This window comes from Rana temporaria, chromosome 2, assembly GCF_905171775.1.
Source record: "Rana temporaria chromosome 2, aRanTem1.1, whole genome shotgun sequence".
Lineage (NCBI taxonomy): Eukaryota > Metazoa > Chordata > Amphibia > Anura > Ranidae > Rana > Rana temporaria.
Window position 1 is genome coordinate 32,350,616 of NC_053490.1, and position 23,790 is coordinate 32,374,405.

A 23,790-nucleotide genomic window follows, 5' to 3' on the forward strand; every position below is an offset into this window, starting at 1 on the left:
CGGCTGCCAGCGAAAACATGACAAGTTGGAGGGATCACAGCGAGGTTCTGCTGATCTCACACAGAACCCGTGGCGGCGTACTCCACGCGTGCTAAGACAAGGGAAGTCTTTTCATCGCCGAAATCTTCTAACACCAACACTGCACTTTATTTTCCTAAATAGGGTCTGACAAGAAGGGTAATCAAGCTTGTCCCGGAGTTACCAGCGCCGGGTCCTGGAGGTGAAGTAAATTAATCTTTATTGCAGCAAATACAACATTAATTCTGTCCTTAAACGTTATAAAAAAAAAAAGAAAAGAATTCTTCACGGCTATGAAAATGTCAGCATGGGTAAAGCGTTACAGAAGACGGCTGTAGACCCTGTTTGACCCCGCTGATGCAGATTAAGGTGTAATTCCAATGCAGAGTACGTTTTCGGGAATAAAGAAGGCATAATCAATTTTTCCATCCACCACATCTGAGGGCACACAAAAATGGAACAGATTACTTTTAATGGTTGCTTGTTGTACACTTTGAACAATGGACAGGCCCACCTACTAGTGTACAGAAAAAGGTAAAGCTGCGCTGTAACATGAATCAGCATAAATATCAAATATGCTATAAGTGATGCACACAAAACACCAGTATAATAAGTGAATTTTGTGAAAAAATTATGTGCAAAAGTTCATGAGAAGGATGTATCAGAAAAGTTCAAATAAGTGATAGAACGTTCTCCGAATGGGTGATTTTAAATGTCCAGATGATATTGTGAATCTGTATAGCAGATGACAGAATCCTCCACCACTTATAATCTAACTGCTTACCAGAGCAAGAAGTTAGTCAGGCATATAAACATATGAGCCACTTAAGGGATCCGGGAAATGCTGTCAGTCTCTCTCCAATCTCACCAATCCTCTACATCAGACCCAACTCTCTCCATAAGTACGACCCAGAGGAGAAAAACACTAATATAGCGTAATACCGTTGAGAATGGTTTTATTAATAAAAAAGTAGTGCACTCACATGTATGCAGATAAAAAAGTGCGTGTATCGATAATAGCCGGCCGGCTCTACTGTCCGCTCGTCCTTCCGGGTAGACAGCGTGGTACGAATCGTGGTGACGTCAGCACGTCGCTCCTCCCTACGCCGTTTCGTCACAATAATGACTTCTTCCAGGGCCACCTACTAGTGTGCTTGGCAGGCATTAAAAGAACAAGACACCTATATTCAATACACGTGAAAAATAAACCTGCTAAGAAATATTCTGAATGAAAAGTGTAAGCAGCAAACCTTGTGCAAGACATATACACAGTGAGTAAACATAAAATAGAGAAAGGTCGCGCTATTCAATCATGTATATACAAATGTAAACATTTGATGATGATTAGCACAGTCAGCAAGTGATGTGAAATTAAATCATGATGTCAATCTCCACCATCGTAGTGATCTTAAATATCAGTGCCTCCACCAACATCTGTGAAGATTTCTCACTCAGGTTCCAGGTGATGCATCTCCTCCGTCTCACAGTCTTTGTGTTTCCTCCGAACGGAGGAGATTAGACATGTGCACAACAAAAATGTTCGTATTTTTTTTGTTCCGTTTTGTCTCGTTCCGTAGATTCGTAAAGATTCGTAATTTCGTAAGACTCAAGTTTTCCTATTTGGACCCGTTCGTATTTTCGTAACAGTTTTATTTTCGTTTATACTGAATGATTCGTAATTCTGTCTAATTTATTTTCGTTAATTCGAAATTCGTAATTTTGTTAGATAATAATTTTCGTTTAATGGATTCGTAATTTTGTACTTTCGTAAATACACAGCAACACGAGGTTAATCCATATCTCTTAAGCCCCGTACACACGGTCGGACTTTTTGCCAACAAACGTCAAAATGAGCGTTTTCCAAAAAATCCGACCGTGTGTACGCTCTATCGGACAAACTTTTTCGGTTTCAAAAGTCCGGCCAACTCCCTTTAGACAAAAATCCACGGAAAAGTTTGTTTGAAGTCCGATCGTGTGTACGAGGCTTTACACTGTACAATGTGACTCAGCACAAAAGAGAGAAGCTGATTGGCTAAGATATTAAGTAATCACTCACTAACTACACTGCCCAATGGCCATTCGAAAGAACGATACAAGTACAAAAATTTACGAACAGACAAAGAAACGGATTTACAAAACACACAAATGAAAATACGAACATACGAATGAAAAAACGAACAGACAAAGGATTTAAAATACGGAATGCAAATCGTTTGTTATAGATGTTATTTTCGTTCTTTTGCTTTTTCAGTGTTTCGTATTTTAGTAAGATTGTCCAATCATACGTTCGTATTTTCGCTTGTTCGTTATTTTGCTTATTCGTAATTCCGTAATTTTCGTATTTTGGTTCTTTCAGCTTTTCAGATGTTCGAATTGATACGAATGTACGAAAACGAACAAATTCGCACGAAGCGCTCACCCCCGAAGGAGCCGCTGGATAATTTGGGGATCGGCGTATTAAGTTACCAAGTTCTCTTGTCTAGGGGTACAACTTGTGAGTGTGGACAGGGAGCAAATGTTCAGACAACTGTGTGAGTTTCCAATGCTTCAAGGCCAACATCAATATGGCACACAATAGGAACAAAAAAGGGTTGATGAGCAGAGAGAAGAACTGCAGTATCAGGCCTTGGATATCAAGAACATGGAGAGCAAGCCTGCTCTTTCAGCATAGACAGTTCAAACGTCGCCACTCCCGCCAGAGTAGGTAAAGTGCCCCTGGACAGGTGATTAACTTGAGCCTGGCAGCCAGAAGGTCACTTGCAAATGAAGTCACTGGGAGGAAAACAGGGCCTCTGCACAGGCCTGGTATATATTCAAATATGGTTAAATGGTAGAACTAGCGAATCCTCCCAGTAAGTCTAATTCAGGGTCACCAATAGACAGCTGAAATGTACCTGTCATGTGGTGTGGTGAACAGATACCCGATGGCACGTCCAGACCTCGCAGACAACCTCTGTATCTAGGTACTCCCGAGCAGACCCCCCATCATACAGCTCCCAGCTTAGGATCTGGGACCCAGCGAGCCGCTGGGGTCCCTCTCAGCATCAAGGTGAGATTTCGGTAGGTGCGTAGCTTCGGCCAGGCAGGCCTCGATGGCGGGGCCCATGGATGCGCGCACCCCGCGTAGAACAGAACTACTCATGGCGGTCGCCACAGATATACCCCCCGCCAGCATGCCCGAAGAGAGAAAACCCCTCTGATTGGCTGCTGAGGAAACATAGGTCCGTCAGAGCCCCTCTAGCGCCAACTGTCGCCCAGGGGTGATAACACACCCCTGGCACGCAGACTGACCCACGAGGCAGTACCAAACCGGCAACAGCACAAACTAAACAATTTGTGAGTGGGAGCAACTTAAATCTCCCACTCCCCACCAACTTCAGCGCAACGCCCCACTAACTAAAAAGGGGGGCGCTACATAAGGAACACTGATCTGCCTCCTCCCAGACAGTCCACCCCCCCAAAACAGTAAGAAAACACTCCCAGGGAATGCACTTAACCCCTTGATTCTCCCTGGTGTTAACCCCTTCCCTGCCAGTGTCATTAGTACAGTAACAGTGCATATTTTTAGCACTGATCACGGTAATAATGTCACTGATCCCCATACAAGTGTCAGGTGTCCCATTTGTTTGCCGCAATTTTGCAGTCCTGCTAAAAATTGCTGATCGCCATTACTAAAGTAAAAAATAAATACAATATTCCATAATATTGGGTATTTTTTTTTCCCCCAAAAATATGTTGCAGAATACACATTGACCTAAATTGATGAAGAAATTTGATATTTTTTATTGGATATGTATTATAGCAGAAAGTAAAACATTTTTTTTTTTTTATTCAAAATTTGCTGCCATTTTTGTTTATAGCGCATCCAATTTACATATATATGAACCCAGCCTTAGGCAAGTATAAAGTTGGCATCATAACATAATTTTTGTTAAACTGCAGAATGGGTGGGGTAGGAGGGATAGTTTGACCCCCCCCCCACAATGATTTCATAAACAGTACATACTTTACTTAGATTGTGTTTTTTAAATGAACCCATCCAACTGTACTCCTGGCTGGTTCTGTTAAATGGACGCTGGGCAAGAAGAAGCCAGAGAGGCAAGTGCAGGAGGGGTGGCCAGAGGTCTGTGCGCAGCTGATGTACAATGACAACAGTGAGACTACAGAGATGCAGTTTAATCCAGGAGAAGGCACTTTAGCTGTGGTGACACATCCAATGAAACACCACGAGACTCATTCCCAGAATCAAAAGGCATCTATGGATCTATAGTTTCTCTACAGCTGGAGCACCAAGTATTCCTACCAGGCCGGGACTGGCCATAGGGCACCTGCTCTGTGGGCCGGGGCCGCATGTCTAGGCAGGAGCAGCCTGTTGGTGATTGGAACATATGAGAAGAGCTGGGCCGCCTCTTGCTGTGTGGCCATACCTGTGTCTCCTCTTTGGCAACTTTCACACTGAGGCACTTTATAGGCGCTATAACGCTAAAAAGAGCACCTGTAAAGCACCTTGAAAGAGCCTCTCCTCACACTCCGGTGTGTTGGCAGGACGATTAAAAAAAAGTCCTGCAAGCCGCATCTTTGCAGCTCTGTAGGAGCAGTGTATACTTTTAGCGGCGCTTTACCGTTGATGCGCCGACCACCTGAGTGTGAAAGCAGCCTTACGGTGTAGTGTGAAGATCGTATCCTTTACAGAAACAGTGCATGTGCCAGATTCAGGCAAAATAGATTCATGAACTCAGTTAACGCCTTACATGCCAATGGTCAGCGGGGACAGAGGCACAACACAAGCTTGGGCACCTTGACAGCTGAGCAGGGACACGGTCACGAGTCATCATTATTAACAGTGGAGATACATGGGGAATATAGGATTTCACAGCAGCTGTAGCATGAAGACCAATAGAGGGATCGGTATTTGGGTGGTGAATGTCTGAGTAGGGGGCAGTGGTTGGGGGAGTGGGGAGTCCATCGGTGGTGCGAGGGGGCGGTAGCTAGGGATCTGCAAGTGAGAATCTTTGGGGGGGGCAGCGGTTGGTGGGGTTTGCGTTGCAGCGTGGTGGACAGTCTCCGTGGGCGTTCTATCAACAGCTACCCCCACTTTCCATCCAATTGTAGAGGAATTGGCTGCTCGATCTGGAATGCCTGTGTCTGTTTTTTGTCTCAGTTTGAGCTCGATGCCTACCCCTTGTTTAATCAGATAAACTTGTCAATAATATATTTGCCTTTGCTCTCTGTAAATGCTGTTTTTTTCCAGTAGAAACTTACTGTATTTATTGGCATATAACACTCACTTTTTCACCCTGAAAATAGAGGGTAAACTGTGCCTGCGTGTTATACGCAGGGGGCTGTGTAATCTGTTTTTCCTGAAACTTCCCTCTTAACTGCTTGCCGACCTGCCGCCATCATTCTACGGCGGCAGGTCGGCTCTCTCGCAGGCTACCAGGGGAGCGCGCACGCCCCCGACTCCCGTGCCCAGCGGGCGCGATTGCTCGTTACAGAGCGGGGACCGGGAGCTGTGTATGTAAACACACACAGCTCCCGGTCCTGTCAGGGGGGGAAATGCTGATCTTCTGTTCATACAATGTATGAACAAAGGATCAGTGATTTCCCCTAGTGAGGCCACCCCCCTCCCCCACAGTAAGAACACACCCAGGGCCATACTTAACCCCTTCACTGCGAGTGGCATTTTTATAGTAATCCAATGGATTTTTATAGCACTGATCGCTATAAAAAGGTCCCAAAAATGTGTCAAAAGTGTCCGCGATAATGTCGCAGTACCGAAAAAAAAACGCTGATCGTCGCCATTACTAGCAAAAAATATTAATAAAAATATTAATAAAAAATGCCATAAAAATACCCCCTATTTTGTAAACGCTATAACTTTTGCGCAAACCAATCAATAAACGCTTTTTGCGATATTTTTTTACGAAAAATATGTAGAAGAATACGTATCGGCCTAAACTAAGGAAAAAAATAGTTTTTTTATATATTTTTGGGGCATATTTATTACAGCAAAAAGTAAAAAAATATTCATTTTTTTCAAAATCGTCGCTCTATTTTTGTTTATAGCGTAAAAACTAAAAACCGCAGAGGTGATCAAATACCACCAAAAGAAAGCTATTTGTGGAAAAAAAAGGACGCCAATTTTGTTTGGGAGCCACGTCGCACGACCGCGCAATTGTCAGTTAAAGCGACGCAGTGCCGAATCGCAAAAAGTACTCTGGCCTTTGACCAGCAATATGGTCCGGGGGTTAAGTGGTTAAAGTTAGGGTGCGTGTTATACGTCGATAAATACGGTAATAAAAAAAAAACATGGAATTTGACCGGGAGCTTTGAAGCAACTACCCTTTCAAATTACTAAATCTAGGTTTTCTAATTTATCTATCCCAATCTAATCATCTGCTTGATATAGCATCTCAAATTATAGAAAGTTTCTTGGTTCACAAATTTACAAGTGCTTGACATTACAGACAATAGACATTTGTGTATTTCGAACTTCTAGCACAATAAAAGAGTTGAAAGATAAAACAAGACTTTATGCTGCTAAGCGGAGTTACCTTGCAGATTTCTTTACAACGAATCAAGCCTGGCCAGGTACGGCCTTTGGAAAAGGTTAGTAGTTGGGCTGACCCAGAAAATACCTCTGAAAACCAGAGTACGGCACATTTTTATTGAAGAGATTTGTTTTTTTCAAAAAGTAAATATAAAGTCAGACAAAAAGGGAATAACTGGCTGTTTTATAGAAGCTTGAATAGTCTGAAAGAGAGCAATTAAGACCTGAGAATATTTTGAAGCTTGGAAAAGTGTCGATGTCCCCTTGGCAGCTTTGACCCTGAGATTGGAAGAAGAAGAAGAAAAAAAAAAAAAAAAAAAAAAGTACATTTACAAAACATGTTTTTTTTCCCCCCCATTAACTCCTTTTCTTGGAGATCATTAGGGGACACAGAGCAGAAGTTGTGAGACGCTGGGTTATGCTGCTGCCTACAGGATATAGGGCAGTGACAAACATCTGTAAAACAGCCAGGTATATTTCGCCAACTCCCCTCATGCTCCAGATTTATGGAAAAGCAGATTAATCGATCAATATCTCATAATGAACTCCATTAGCGCTTTGAGAGGAAAGGGAGGAGCCCCAACCCCGATGCTTCAAGATAACATTTCTTGTGTAGCGCAAAAAAGGATTCTTTACAGGTTAAGGTCGCCAACGGGGATGGAAAGATTGTGATTAAGAGTAGACAGAGGACTATCCCTCACGGGTTCAAAGGGCAGTTTTTGGAGGACCAACAAAACCAGACTGAGATTCCATGGTGTCACTGGGGGACTAATGTAAGCAGCACCCGGTACAAAGACTTTCACTTAGGCTAGCCATACATTATACACCATAATAGCTTTCAAAGGCGTGCTGCATCCAATAATACTAACAGAAAAATAAATCCCTCACAAGAACTTGTGTGGATAAAGGTGGATTTTGAAGGCTCAACATTTATACATATACAGTATATAAAAATAATATTTTATTTCACAAATGTTAACTAGTAAGAAGGGCTTCACAATGAGCCAAAACAAGGGGTACGCCCCTATAAACCTTCAAAGACATCACAAGACAAGTGTAACCGTGAGTGGCCAATAGTCTGTCACTTGTACGTGTCTTTCAGATACTCTTGTCCAGTTCTAGATGGTGAACGTGTTTCGCTTAGCTTGTAGCTTCTTCAGCTACAAGCTATGCAAAACGTGTTGACCATCTGGAACTGGACAAAAGTATCTGAAAGACATGTACAAATTGCAAGGCCTGGTATATACACTTGTTTTTGCCTGATTTGTTTGCGCATTGTGCCCTAACCCAAGACATAGTAGCAGGCAACTTTCTGAGCATTTTTTTTTTTTGCATGAAATAAACATGTTTGTTTGGAGTACAGGTAACAATGAATGGCATGCCAAGTGTTATTTAATTTTTATTTTTTACCACAAGGTAATACACTCTGTACGAGTGACTGGCTCCTCTTAGTAGGGACAAGTCTTGTTAGTCACAAAGTAATAGACTGAATGGCTGACAGGATCCCAGACAGGGCAGTATAAACATACTAGACAGTCTTTGGCCCTCTGATGGACATATTTCTGAGGGAGTCTTCAGGGACAGACTTCCACCAGATGGCTCTATCACAGCTTTGGACCTATAATGGGATTTGTGCTAATCAATGCAGTGCACAAAGTGTTGAGAGTGCCACAGCAAGCCCCGTGCAGATCACATTACAAGCCAGCTCCAGGTCTTCCCCACAGTAGGGTAAGGGCATAGCCTCCGTGGCCATGCCTAGGATCAGCTGATTGAGAAAGCCGCAATGTGAACTTTTCTTTAGCTGTGGAGCAACTTAACTTGAAACTTGATGGAAGAAAAAAAAGAATCCTACTAAAATATCCAAAAAGTAAAGAATGGTGTTTTCTCCTTCTAAGGAGAGAAGACATCAATTATCTTAGGGCACTAGCAAAAACTGGAGCATGATGTGGGTGTTGGGTGATGTAGGGTTTTTACTTGTGTCAAACCTCCTGTAGGCAGCAGCATATTCCAGAATCTCAGAATTCTAACCTGTGTCCTTAAGGCCCCATTCACATCTGGCATTTTATGATCTCAGGCAGAATCGCTCCAAGCGTGTTTGGGTGCCATTCACTTTCAATGGCATCTACGTGAAGTGTGCTTTTGCCACCACTGTTGCGTGGAAAACCGCAATGCGTGAAGTTTATTGCCTGAAAAGGAACAGGAGTTTCTTTTGAGCGACAAGCTTTGCGTGTTGCAGTTTGACTTGATTTATCATTGGGTCACTGGCTTTGACAGCAGCAGGAGACAATGCCACCGGCTGTGTTGTCTCAGCCAATCAGTAGGGAGAGTCCCGAACAGCCGAGTCTTTCGTGCAATATCGCTAGATCAAGATGGGGTTCAGGTAAGTATGGGGGGCTGCTGCACACAGGTGTTTATCTTAATACATAGAATGCACTAAGATAAAAGAAAACCAAAACTTCTGCCTTAAGACCCACTTAAAAAGTTCATTAAACAGTATTCACTCATTTATTATATTACCAATAGTATTTGATATTATCAATATTTTGTATTTAATGCCGAAACCTAGGCACAAAAAAATAAAAAATTAACCACTTGCCAACCGCTGCCTATATATATATATATATATATATACACACATATATATATATATATACACATACTATTATATACACAATGTCCACCGGTGTCCCGCTATCGTGTCACAGAGCTGCAGAACAGGGAAATGCGTGTGTAAACAAGGCATTTCACTGTTCTGCCTAGTAACAGGACACCGATCCTGTGATCGGGAGCAGTGATCACTGTCATGTCATTCGTCGCCACGCCCCCACACAGTTGGAATCACTCCTAGGAGACAGTTAACCCCTTCCCTGTCAGTGTCATTTACACAGTAATCATTGCATTTTTATAGCACTGATCGCTGTATAAATGACAATGGTCCCAAAATAGCATCAAAAGTGTCTGTGCCTGCCCTAATGTTGTATGTCATGATTAAAAAAAAAAAAAAAAAACTAAAATATACCCACGAACATCTGCATGGAGGAAAACCATCGTGCCTTCAGGAAAAAAACTTAAGACCCACCTCTTCTGAAGGATTAGGACGTCACTGGATGCAAAGCGCTTTGAGGCGATTTAGTTCACATTTGTAGCGATAAACAAGTTATTCACTCTTTTATAAAACTATCCCCTATTTTGTAGACGCTATAACTTTTGCGCAATGCAATCAATATACGCTTATTGTGATTTTTTTTTATACCAAAAATATGTAGAAGAATACATATCGGCCTAGAATGAGGGGGAAAAAAATGATATTTTTGGGGGATATTTATTATAGCAAAAAGTAAAAAACATTGCTTTTTTTTTTTTAATTGTCACTCTCCTTTTGTTTAGCAAAAAAACGCAGAGATGATCAAATACCACCCAAAAAAAGGTCTATTTGTGGGGAAAAATAGAACGTCATTTTTGTTTGGGTACAACGTCGCAGGACCTCGCAATTCTCAGTTAAAGCGACACAGTGCCGAATCACAAAAAGTGCTCTGGTCAGGAAGGGGGGTAAATTCTTCCGGGGCTGAAGTGATAAAGGTACACTTTAAAGCCACAAAAAATTTAATCTACTTTGCACCAAATCCCCTTTTCAAAATCAGAGAATACCTTCTGAAATGAAGGGTGACATCATCACTGGGCTACACAGCCTGTATGGCATGTAACGCTATGGACAGGACCCAAGACCAGTCACCCTGCATAAGCACAGCGAGTAGCAATGACCAGTCTGCAATATAGGAAGTTCCTGCACAGATGCAAAATATAGAAGTTTTATGCCCGACTACTACACAGATCTGGGAGAAACACACAAAGGACACCAAGAATCAAGCAACACAGGAAGCTCTTGTATTCGTTTAGCCCAGATTTCAGCTTTAACATGATAACTGGTGGGCTAATGAAGAAAAAGCACGAGAGGTCTATAGAATGCATGAAACAGAAGGAGAACCATGCAAGGTCATTAGGTACTGCTTCCTCTCCAGCAAGGAGAACAGTGAGCAGCAAAGCAATGACATCACCAAATCTCAGAAGTAGGATTGGTCAACCAGGACTCCTCCAGGAGGTTACTAGTAGTTCCTTGGGCAATGAGCAAATCCTGCCTCTCAAATAAGTTCCCACTGACACCATTGACCTTTTTAGCCATCTGTAAGTGGGTAATTCTTCCCAAAGACCACAAGTATAGGGACAAAATAATCTGATCTTCGTTTAATGCCATTTAGGGATTGCCTCAATTTAAAGTCATATTTCAGCCATATTTCTCACTTGTTTGCCACAAGTATAAGGAGCATTCTTTCTATGGACCATCACACGAACGCATCATGAGTTGCAGATATAGTAACTTTTAGCAACGTTCTGCCCGTGTACAGAACGATCAGTGAGTGACGGTGGACATTTGGTCTACGGGACCTGCTGTGTAGCATCACAGCAAGAGTGAGCCTCCGGCGGCGCATATATATACATATATATATATATACACATATATATATATACACACACACACACACACACAAACAAACACACACACGATCCTGCGCAGTGCGGCCACCCTAGAGCAGTAAATGTGCTATAGGGAGGTTGACAACTGGTTAATATTTCTAGATGTTTCACATTAAAACACCAAAACGACTTTTTTGATATTATGTTCACTTTAAAGTGGAGTTTCCATCCCCAATTTTTTTTTCATTATTGTGCTCATTAGACCTAAAAAAAAACTTTTTTTACTCATCTGAAAATGCCTGTTGCTATGCAGTCCCACAAAATCTGCCTTTGGAATCACCTAGGATCCCGACATCTCCCTCTAATGCTCCTGGGAAATGTGTGTCATCATTTCCCAGGATGCAGTGCGCTGTCCAATTATCACTCCCCATCCAAGACTTCCAGGAAGTAAGTGCTTGTGGGCTTCACAATGCCCACACGCAAAACGAAAACGGTGTGGATATAGTTTTATAAACTATCTTTTTTGAATAACTATGCGGAGCGGCGGCGGATTGTAAAATAGTAAGTGACTGGATTTATATTATAAAAACGCAGGATGAAAGGACATACATTTAAAAAAATGATAATTGCGGTTGGAACTCCGCTTTAAGTTTTCTCAATCAAAAATTGACTGCTGGAAAGCTATTTTTTTTGACAACTTCACCAAATTTCTACATTCCAACCAAGGCATGCATATAAAAAAAATAGTATTTGAAAAGTGAAATTCTCATAAATACAAGCATGTATTTTACCTTATTTTATATACACCAGAATTTACAGCTGGAATAGCAATCTTTTTTTTTAACCAATACAAACTGTACAGCAGCTTCGAGTTAAAGTCCTGTAAACAAATAGGTTACTGGAAGTCTGAATACAGAATCTTTACTGTATATTCATAGGAAAATAAACCCTACTTACAGAGTATACTGTCCTTCAACATAAATAAGTTTGCCATATACATACTAATACTGTGCATCAAAATGCTGAAATGAAAACAAAAACAATAAAAAAAAAAATAGGTAATTCAAAGCACATAATTTCAAATACTGACTTTCAGATTGAGGAAGCTCCATCTTCTTCAAAATTACAAAGTTCATTAAGATGGTAAATTTTAATGAAAAAAAAATAAAATAAAAATCATTCTGGTACTACATGGCATATGAATTGCTAGCTACATGCTAAATATGAGACAGAAATATCTGCAACCATGCAGATTGTAATCTATAGACCTTAGTATGGAGGAACAGATTTTTATGATAACAGATTATAAAAGTTTAAAAAAAAAAAAGTGATCATTGAATTAAGGTGCATCTAAACCCAAAACTATAATATATGGCAGACTACCAGTCCTTCAATGTGGTGCTGCATATGTTTTCTTTATTTTCCACTGTTTTATGTGATGGTCCTGCCAGTAACACTAACTTACTAAAACCAAAGACCACAAAATATGGTGCATGGTAGCCAATCAGCTTCTTAAAGCGGGGGTTCACCCAAAAAATTTTTTTTAACACTACATCTAGCATACTAAGGACATTTACTTTCGGCAGGTAATTTTTTTTTTCTCCGTGCATATTCCTTTATATTCTGATTTTCTCTGTACATACCTTTATATTCTGATTTTCTCCAGGGCTTCCGGGTTCCGATGACTGCGGGACTGGGCGTTCCTATCCTTCGGTTAGATGATTGACGGCTTGTGAAACAGGTCCCCTGTCGCACAACGCGCGTCACCAGATTTCCGGAAATAGCCGAGCTGCGAGTCGGCACTATACGGTGCCTGCGCAGTCAGCTCTACACAGCGGGCGCAGGCGCCGTATAGTGCCAACTCGCAGCTCGGCTATTTCCGGAAATCTGGTGACGCGCGGTCTAGGGGACCTGTTTCACAAGCCGTCAATCATCTAACCGAAGGATAGGAACACCCAGTCCCACAGTCATCGGAACCCCGAGGCAGGGATAGGAACGCCCAGTCCCGCAGTCATTAGATTGCGGAAGCCCTGGACAAAATCAGAATATAAAAGGTATGTACGGGGGAAAAAAAAAAAAAAAAATGACCTGCCGAAAGTAAATGTCCTTAGTATGCTGGCTCTAATGTTAGAAATTCGTTTTTAGGGTGAACCCCCGCTTTAAGGCTCATACACACTGTAAGAAACATTTTCCTTTTTCGTCCAAAGAATTTTCGTACGATTTTCGTATAGTGTGTACAGAAACTTTTGGACAACCGATTCCGAATTTCCGTACGAAAATTCCCAAAGGGACAAACTCCAAAATATTTCTCGTACAGGAACAGAACAAAAACATTTCGTTAAAGTGTACTATTTTACAAGAAAAATCAGAAAAGACTGCCCCTGATCAGAAACAATAAACAACAACAAAAAAAGCCTTTGTCGTATGAGAATTTTCATACAAATTTTCGTTCATCGGTTGCGATTTGCTGTGAAACGAGGAAAATCAAAAGAGCCTTCGCCCAATTTTCTTATAGTGTGTACCCCACTTTACTTGGAACCCAATTGAATTCTATGCAGAGCTGCCCCAGATTTTGCACTCTCCAGTTTTAGTAATTCAACCCTGTTTTAGTGAGTAGTATTAGATACAGGAGTTGGACAAAAATATGGAAAGACTACATGATTGGCGGGTGTGAAAATGACGACATGTTTCATGTTGAAAACAGAAGTGATGTAAACATTCTTTTGCTTTTGCTGTTCTCTTCAAGCAGTTGGGATCAAGCCTGCACATACATCTGTTCTTTGACATCGAACAAAGATAATGAATACTGTTCGCAACATTTATTATCTTACATGTCTTATCACATTTTTCTCCATAGAAAAAAAATGGATTCCAATTTAAAAAATATTTAAAAAGTGAACATGTAAGCCAAATTGTTATTCTTAGGTTTTGTATGGGAGTAAAAAAAATGGTTAAAACCCCAGTTTATTTGTTGTCGTCTGGTTCCTGTTGGGGAGATTTCCCTAAACATCCTGTCTGAAGCCTCGTACACACGTTCGGTTTACTTGGCAAGAACCAGCAAGAAAACTGCTGGCAGAGCTTTCTTGCCAAGTATACCGAGCGTGTGTACGAGGCTTTCAGGTTTCTCGTCAAGAAAACTGCTTAAAATCTCGACGAGAAAAATAGAGAACCTGTTCTCTATTTTCTCGATAGTGTTTTCCTGCCGAGAAACCCGAGAGTGTGTATACTTACCTGTTGCCGTGGAAACCCACGCATGCTCGAAATGATTTTAACGCATGTGCGGTAGCTTCCTAGGCATAGGTAGGGTGCAGGAAGATGGCGGCGACGCCAACGAATGTGACGAGCGCATGCTCGTCGTACACGATGACGTCACCGCGTTCTTGCCTTTCACGACGAGATTCTGGCCCGTGTGTACGAGGCTTCAGAGATACAATATGAAGTGAACAAGTGTCCGTGGAAGATTTATCCTCTTATTTTGTTCTGGATGACAACTGTAGCTTTTTTTTAATTTTCCACCACGCTGGCTCTGACATGTCCTCAGCACAAATACAGAGGTTGAATCTACCCAGCAGGGACCAGAAACCAATAAAAACTAAATTTTTGTTTCTAATCCTTCCCTACTTCATCCAAAACTTGCAAAAAAAAGTTTGGTCTCTTCACTTTAGTAATGTGGACATGGTCAGCCATGTGATTGATTACATACGGACTGATGACCAGTCAAAGTTGATTACTATTGCTATAAATGTTCTGCCCAAATGTTGATTGGATGTACAGGCATGACCTGAGCCCATATGGATTTCCTTGAGGTGGTCCTCTGAGCATTGCATCCTTATGAAATGGAGGTTAGAAGGGGCACAGGAAGGAGACACCTCACAGAGCTAGATTAAAGGGTCACTAAAGGACTTTTTTTTTTTTGCTGAAATTACCATTTACAGGGTATAGAGACATAAAAGTTAACTGATTCATTTTAAAAATGATTACAAATAGATAAAAATCAATCATATAATGTGCCTGCAGTTTAGTTTCACTTTTAAACTGGTTTCATGTTCCTGTGAACTAGAAAGACACACAGAACAAACAAATCCAGGGCAGTGTTTTGTTTTTAAAATGAATCCGATTGGTTCTGTTAAGTTTTAGACACACAGTAATGACAGCTTAGACCATCGTGAAAAGCTCCCAGTATGATGGTTAGAAGGAAACAGACAACCAGGAAGTGTGGAGATCAGAGCAGTTTTACAGCAACATCAAAGCAAAAATGAGCAATGAGGACATGAAACCAGTAAGGTAAAGGAAGCTATTTAGCTAAAAAAAAAAATTCCTTTAGAGATCCTTTAAGTTAAAAGAGAAGTCTGTTTTTTTGGATATTCATACTTGCCTCGGTGGATGCAGCATCAGACTGATGCTGCATCTGTCCCCCCGGCGTCTCTGCACTGAGAACCGAGCCACTTAACACTGCCGATGGCTTGGTTCTCACTCCTCCCATAGCAGAGCAATGCTGACTGCCAATCAGCATCGCTTCTGCTCTACTTCTTAGCGCTCATTGGAGCACTGAGCAGTGGAGGGGTGGGAAGCGGCCGTCTCAGCGGCTCGCCAAGACTGCCATCAATCAGGGCAGCTAGCGGAACCAGACTTGGAAGTCGGGATGACGCACCGACCTGACTGATGGCAGCGACGTCAGCGGAGAGTGGACTTCAGACCGCTCTCCGCTGAAAACGGGTCACGAAACAAATTGCACTTTTGTGCTGGACTTCTCCTTTAAGGCGGACCAACAGCTATTGCTTACTATTTTCCCACTTAGCTCAACGAATCTGTCTTTCCAAGGAGAAGTGTGTCTCCTGGTTTTATGTAAGAGACGTCACATTAACAGCCAACGTGAAATGAGTTACCAAAATAGGAAGTTTTGCCCACAGTAACTAAAGCAGGTTTTGGGCATTTTACTCAAGCGAACACACAATGGAAACCAGTGAACCATCTAATCTTAACTGCAATAATAAAAAAAATATGTTTTGTCTTTGCTTCAGGTGTTATTCATCCAACCTATTGCTTGTTCATAAATATGCACTAGCTGTGAGATTCAACAAAGTTAGGGCTATTTGGCATCAGAGGAAAGGAGAATATTTCTATAGATCTTTCATGCACAAAATGCACCTTTCAGCTGTTGGTATTTGTCAAATGTCTATTTCTCATAAAATGTAAAACAAGAAGTAAAATTTGGTCTGGCTACCTAGCTTGCACCCTGGTCAATCGGTTGTTTGCATTATCAGAAAAAGCAGGGTGGAGACTAAGTCAGCTGCTTGGCCTACTTCAGTCCAGCACAGCTCCAGTCTGTGAGGTTAATTCCAATCAATGATATCTGAGGTTGAAGTTATGTTGAGCTCTCCGTTGACCTTGGAACTTTTCTCCAAAATTGCTACCTGATGCAAGTGCAAAAATGACAGCTGGAAAGTGAAAAGAGTCTGTTTTTTTTTTTTTAATACAGGTAACCGGCAATTACTCCAGGTTGTATAATGACCATTAAAGAGAACCAATGTATCCGAGATCCTGTATGAAGAGTAGTGTAGCATGTGAAATTGGAATTACAGCACCCTATAATTAGAGCAGGCGTGAGGAATCATTTTATAGTTGACCTGCATTCCCATAAAAACATAAATCAGTCACCATACTTGTACAGTAGACACCGGGTGGTGATGCATGGATAGTCACATACCTTAAACCATACCAGACGTTCAAAACATGGCTATTGTTAGTGGTTACCCAAATTTCAACTGGCCTGTGTGACCATGACATTGCTGTAACTAAAGGCAAATATGCCATTTACTTTGCAAGGGAATTTTCCCTTAGCCTAGTGAATGAAGTGAAGCTCTGTTAACTTCCTTGATACACGTGCAAGCAAAAACAGTTTTGTTTTATTTTCCTTGCACACAATTGGGTATACCTTGTAAAGTGAATTTTCACTTGCAAAATGAACAGGCTATTGTCCTTTGGAAAATCAGCCACCATCCAATCATGTGCAAGCAAAAAAAATACAAATTTGTTTCATTTTTCTTGTACATAATGGGGTATTACCTTGCAAAGTGAATTTTTACCATATTCACCAAGCTAAGAGTAAATTCCCTTGCAAAGCGAACAGGCTATTTGTACTCTGGTGAATCAGTACCCATAAGTTCGTGCTTGTACCAATCGGAGCCTCCCAAATGGTCAGAAAGACCTACCATCGTACTTATGTAGTAATGTGAGGTGTGGGTGAATCCTTGACCACTGTGGCTAGGTTAAACTTGTATTGGGAGCACCCTGGCTTTTGTCGCTTTAAAAGGAGATATACATTTTATGTTAGAGCTGAACGATTCTGGTTAAAATGAGAATCACGATTCTTTTGCTTAGACTAAAGATCACGATTCTCAAAAACTGAATGCCAGAAACCCCCCCCCCAAATAATAAAATAAACCTGTGATTTATCTGAAAATATGAATATATAAAAAACGACCAGTGATATGGCTATAATGTTAAAGACCATATAACTTCTATGAAAAGAGCAGAATCAAACTTTGATTCTGCTTTTTTCATAGGAGTTATATGGTCTTTAACATTATAGACATATCACTGGTCTCTTTTTATACATCAGAAGCAGTACCGCCAGCAACCATTGGGTGGCGCATGGATACACACAGTTGTACAGAACTGTGAGAAAGATTAATACATCAGAAGCAGTACCGCCGGCAACCGCTGGGTGGCGCATGGATACACACTACAGTTGTACAAAACAGAGAAGCCCAGGCATCCATCCAGAGGCGCAGGCTGCTGACGTCAGTTCCGATATCGGCGCCATTAGCCTTCCACGCTGGTTACGTGGAACCGGCGGTGACACAGAAGAATCGCGGGTCACCCCGCGGGGAGAATCGAGATTGCGATTCTCTCCGCGATTAATCGTGCAGCTCTATTTTATGTCTGATGAAAAAAAAATCTTCTCTGTGTTTTCCATTTAAATAGCCTACAATTGCAAGGAAATGCATTGATCCTGCCAAAAATCCAGTGTGCTTCCAACTTCCTGTATGGACTGACAACATCGTGCCTATTTTGTTCCGACATCCTAAGAAGAGTTGTCAGGCCTTCCTGCTGGAATACAGAGCTCTGCCTATCCCCAACTTCTCTCTGTTCCACTCTCTACCTGCAGAGATGGCTTTCTTTTCTAGAAAAACAATGCTGCCTGCCTGCACATTGTGTATAGAGAGAGTTCTTGGGAAATGTAGGTTATGGGGGCATTCCTGTGTCAACAACTGAGCTCCCAGAAATTGCCAGTGAATTTTACAAGCTCTGTGACATCACAGGAAGTAAAAATCTGTTTCTCTCAACAATAAAAGAAGAAAAGAAGGAGATTTGAGGGGTACATTTGGGTAATGTCTTGATAAATCCTTTAAGAGAGGTATGTGAAATTCCATGCAGGCCCCTCTAGGCACCTGCTGCAAATGTATTGCAAGAGGTGAGAATGTTTAGACTGAACTCAGGTTCACATGACACCATTAAAAAAAAGAAAAAACAACACACATATTACAACAAATATGAAGAAACAAAACTGCAACAGTGAAACCTAAACAGATATTAACTGAAGAACTTCCTTATGAGTAGAAGTGGTTTGCGGTCTTATATTTAATTGATATGGATGTGCAAAATATCAACCTTCTGTTGGAAGAACGAGCCACCAAAGTTGGGTTTGCTATTTGTCAGAACTTTTTCTTGGTCTACGGAAACTAGACATGCTTTCATTCAGTGCGTAAATTCTACGGGAGAATTCTTCAAACTCTCCCAACACTTGCTCATCACACTCTACAGCCACAGCGTGGTCTACGGGAATGCTATCAAATTCCTCCAGTTGATCTGCCGAGGTGAAATCCGCCGCTTCAGTTCCAAGAATCTCCTCAGCCTGTTCCACTGCACAGTGGAAATCAGCACTCTGTGATGGATTGATGTTACAGGGTAGGACTTCACACACAAACTCCATACTTTCATTCTGTAACAAAGTCCCATTGATGGCGCAAGAAGAGTCAGAGAACTGCTCGTCGTGACTGCGATCGTGGCTCTCAGTTGTTGCTCTACTGTCTCCGTTGAGGCTTTCACAAAAATCTTGGCGACTGCTTCCTTTAGACAGATCAATGCTCGTATCCAGGGAGGAAGAGGCGAAATGTCCTTTCTCTGCCGGAACCAAAATCGCAATGGGCTCAGCCACCGCAGCCTTGTAACTTGGAGGAGGTGTTCTGTACTGAGTTTTTTCATTCTCAGAGCTTGCTCGTTTCCGCTGTCCTTTTTCTGGTGTCGGGGTTCGGCTTGAAAAGCCAACATCGTGGCTTCCAAAGGTGGAGCTGACCGGCCTCTTTGGTACGGGGATTGCAGTTGAAATATGATGACGATCACTGAAAGAGAAGAAAGGACAAATAATTTAATAAAAAGGTTCCGATACCACAACACACAAGGAATTCATTTTATTGATGTGCTCCAATATATATTAAACCACACCAGGATGCAGTCAGGCTACATAAACAGTAAATAATGTGCGAGTGATTTTTTTATTTATTTTTTAAATAACCATGCTAGAGATCCAAAACACGGGTCAACAGTACAGCATGAACCTCCAGTGATCCAACATGCCTCTTTCACAAAGCTCACAACAACAATGCAGCTTATCACAGTTCTCAGATGAATTTGTGGTTATAGCTGACCAAACGTGGCAATCTGTAACACTGCTTGCTTTTTTTCTGTATACAACACCTCTTGGGCTAAAGCTTTGTGGCAGAGACTCGAGCAAACTTTTATACTAGGCTGTAAGGCCTAGCCATTGCCCGGCACATTGTCACTTAAAGCGGAAATTCCAGGCTTTTTTTTGTTTAGTCACCAGCTACAAAAAAAGTGTAGCTGCTGCTGACTTTTAATAAACGGACACAGCACCGCTCCTCTCCTCTTCTCCGGGCCTCCATTGAAACTGTGGGTACCCGGCTGTGACAGCTTGTGGCTTCATGGCCGGGCATGCACTGCGCGCGTGCAAGTCGTGCTGCGCTCTCCCATGGACAGGCATGCGACTGGTCACATGTCCCAGAAGATTGCAGAGAGGGAGGGGCCGCCATGGGGCAGAGGAGGAGTCTCCTAAGCAGCCCGTAAGCAGACCCAAATGTGGCATGTAAATGGGGCTAGGAGTGCTTAAAGTGGAAGTTCCACTTTTGGGTGGAACTCTGCTTTAAAAGAGAACAAACACTCATATTCAACTATCTGATCATCGCATCAGTCAATGGCCACCTCTAAGACCAAGAACTGAGCGATCAAATACCACTAATGCACTGCTGTGTACCACAGGAGAAGTAGGGCCAAGAGAGCATTGGCCGTCTTCAACTTAAATTATTTGCTCTCCACGGTTTTGGGATCATTCACTTTGTGTTCCCTTTCAGTCCACTGCACAAAAGGTATAGGTTTAGAGAGTGTACCCTGATGTTCCTTCTTCCCGCCTAGGGTGACTTTTCCCCCCCAGAGAGCACCCAACCCAGTACTTGATGGTTGGCTTTGGTGGACCGTGGGGAGAGGGGAGAGGGATCTTCAGGACCAACTAGGTGGCCAGATTGCTCTGCCCCTCTCTGGAGCCTTGCAGCACCATCAATCAGGTTAGAGACCCAGTCTCTTAAGGAATATTATTTGACAAACCCAGTGCAACTTTGTGTTTAACGATCACTTTTTTTTGTTGCACTTTGGAGTTTCCGTGTTCCGTTTGTACACAGCCATGTATGTATGCAATATATTTTTAAAGATGCTGTTGACTTGAAATGTTCACATTTCGGTAACAACCCATGCAATCCATACATACAAAGAAAACAAATACGTTCAGAAATTACAGTGCCTTGCGAAAGTATTCGGCCCCCTTGAACTTTGCAACCTTTTGCCACATTTCAGGCTTCAAACATAAAGATATAAAACTGTAATTTTTTTTGAAGAAACAACAAGTGGGACACAATCATGAAGTGGAACGAAATTTATTGGATATTTCAAACTTTTTTAACAAATAAAAAACTGAAAAATTGGGCGTGCAAAATTATTCAGCCCCTTTACTTTCAGTGCAGCAAACTCTCTCCAGAAGTTCAGTGAGGATCTCTGAATGATCCAATGTTGACCTAAATGACTAATGATGATAAATAGAATCACAAGGAAACACCAGGCAGGTCCGAGATACTGTTGTGGAGAAGTTTAAAGCCGGATTTGGATACAAAAAGATTTCCCAAGCTTTAAACATCCCAAGGAGCACTGTGCAAGCGATAATATTGAAATAGGAGTATCAGACCACTGCAAATCTACGAAGACCTGGCCGTCCCTCTAAACTTTCAGCTCATACAAGGAGAAGACTGATCAGAGATGCAGCCAAGAGGCCCATGATCACTCTGGATGAACTGCAGAGATCTACAGCTGAGGTGGGAGACTCTGTCCATAGGACAACAATCAGTCGTATACTGCACAAATCTGGCCTTTATGGAAGAGTGGCAAGAAGAAAGCCATTTCTTAAAATATCCATAAAAAGTGTTGTTTAAAGTTTGCCACAAGCCACCTGGGAGACACACCAAACATGTGGAAGAAGGTGCTCTGGTCAGATGAAACCAAAATCAAACTTTTTGGCAACAATGCAAACGTTATGTTTGGCGTAAAAGCAACACAGCTCATCACCCTGAACACACCATCCCCACTGTCAAACATGGTGGTGGCAGCATCATGGTTTGGGCCTGCTTTTCTTAGCAGGGACAGGGAAGATGGTTAAAATTGATGGGAAGATGGATGGAGCCAAATACAGGACCATTCTGGAAGAAAACCTGATGGAGTCTGCAAAAGACCTGAGACTGGGACGGAGATTTGTCTTCCAACAAGACAATGATCCAAAACATAAAGCAAAATCTACAATGGAATGGTTCACAAATAAACATATCCAGGTGTTAGAATGGCCAAGTCAAAGTCCAGACCTGAATCCAATCGAGAATCTGTGGAAAGAACTGAAAACTGCTGTTCACAAACGCTCTCCATCCAACTCACTGAGCTCGAGCTGTTTTGCAAGGAGGAATGGGCAAAAATTTCAGTCTCTCGATGTGCAAAACTGATAGAGACATACCCCAAGCGACTTACAGCTGTAATCGCAGCAAAAGGTGGCGCTACAAAGTATTAACTTAAGGGGCTGAATAATTTTGCACGCCCAATTTTTCAGTTTTTTATTTGTTAAAAAAGTTTGAAATATCCAATAAATTTCGTTCCACTTCATGATTGTGTCCCACTTGTTGATTCTTCAAAAAAAAAAAAAAAAATTGTTTTACATCTTTAAGTTTGAAGCCTGAAATGTGGCAAAAGGTTGCAAAGTTCAAGGGGGCCGAATACTTTCACAGGGCACTGTACATACAATTTTTTTTAATTTGCCAAATTAAAAAATATTTTTTTACAGAATGACACGCAATCAATGAGATATAATGAGATATAATGGTGGTTTAAATCAACTACAAGGAGATCGTATTGAAATTGCTTAGACTGAGCCTAGCAGAAAAGTGCAGTTGCCTACAAATAAAATGTTGTATGTCGACCCCCTTCCCCCCTCTTTTTGATCTAATTGTTCAATAAACTGCAACAAAGCTGTAAATTTATTGACCAATTTCGATGTCAAAAACAGACTGATTTCTGATAGTCAACCAAACTCAAGGGTAGTAGACTGCTTAGCCTCTGATGAATTGGATCGATTTTCTGTGAATGGAAAATAGTTTAAATAGACTAAAAATAGCCATGCGTATGGCCATTTTCACAAATTATGAGTCCAGACTTCAACTATTGCATGCTTGTTCTGGAGCTGAGACATGAAAGCTCAGGGAAAACTGGGCGCAGATGAGCTGCCCCAACTACATCTAGCATTCAACAAACGTTCTACGCAGTGGACTACATTGCAGCTGGTCAAGTACAATCAATCTTGATTGCCTGGAGGATTGCCAAACCTACAACTAAACAATGTGGCATGAGAGCACATTCCTGCCAAAACCTGTGCTTCGTTTTGCATTATCTCAATCTTTCCTTTTTTGGCAAAGCCATGACATCATTGCAGCACAAACTATTAATGGCCATGTTTAAGTTGGCTTGCAGCCATCAGAAAACTCTTAAGTGTTGCCTACTATGCCGAACCATGTAAATTCTGCAATGAGAATGACAGTCACTTCACGCCTTTAGTTTGGCAGCATTTAACATAAAAAATAAGACGATTAAGTGCTTGCTGAAGAGTGACAGTGTAGTCAGCCTGACAACACGCCTCAGTGTTGACAAAAAGATGGCATATGGACTTGTCCCACATTGATGTCTGTAGAGTCTGCTTGCCTTACCCGTCGGCAAAGCTTTTCAATGACCAGTACCAATATTAGAATTATGTCAAGACAATAAAAAACGTTTACACCATCACAAAACAATGTGTCTGGGGATGCGTGCCAAATCTCACTACACATGCACTCCGCTACAGAAACCTGAAGATGTGGATAATATATATAATATATTATATTAGAGAGAGAGAGAGAGAGAGAGAGAGAGAGAGAGAGAGAGACTACTTGCCGACCAGCCACCGTCATTCTACGGCAGCAGGTCGGCTCTCCTGGGCGAGAGCCCGTAGCTATACGGCGGCTCTTTGAGCGGCCACTAGGGGCGCGTGCGCGTCGCGCTTGCCCCCGACTCCCGTGCGTGTGCCCGGCGGGCTCGATCGCCGCCGGGCACCC

At 41.9% G+C, this 23,790-nt stretch overlaps 1 protein-coding gene across 2 annotated transcripts in view; it reads right to left on the minus strand.

Annotated features, from left to right (window-relative positions):
- Window positions 1-18,637: 18,637 nt before the first annotated feature.
- Window positions 18,638-23,790, minus strand: part of UVRAG (UV radiation resistance associated) — a 162,029-nt gene continuing 156,876 nt past the window's right edge. The window contains exon 16 of one of the 2 annotated variants that reach the window (XM_040340027.1): window positions 18,638-19,447. In XM_040340027.1, coding sequence (XP_040195961.1) covers window positions 18,753-19,447 — 695 coding nt within the window. In that variant the 3' untranslated portion in view covers window positions 18,638-18,752. The remainder of the gene's footprint in view (window positions 19,448-23,790) is intronic. The other variant, XM_040340026.1, reaches the window with a different exon arrangement.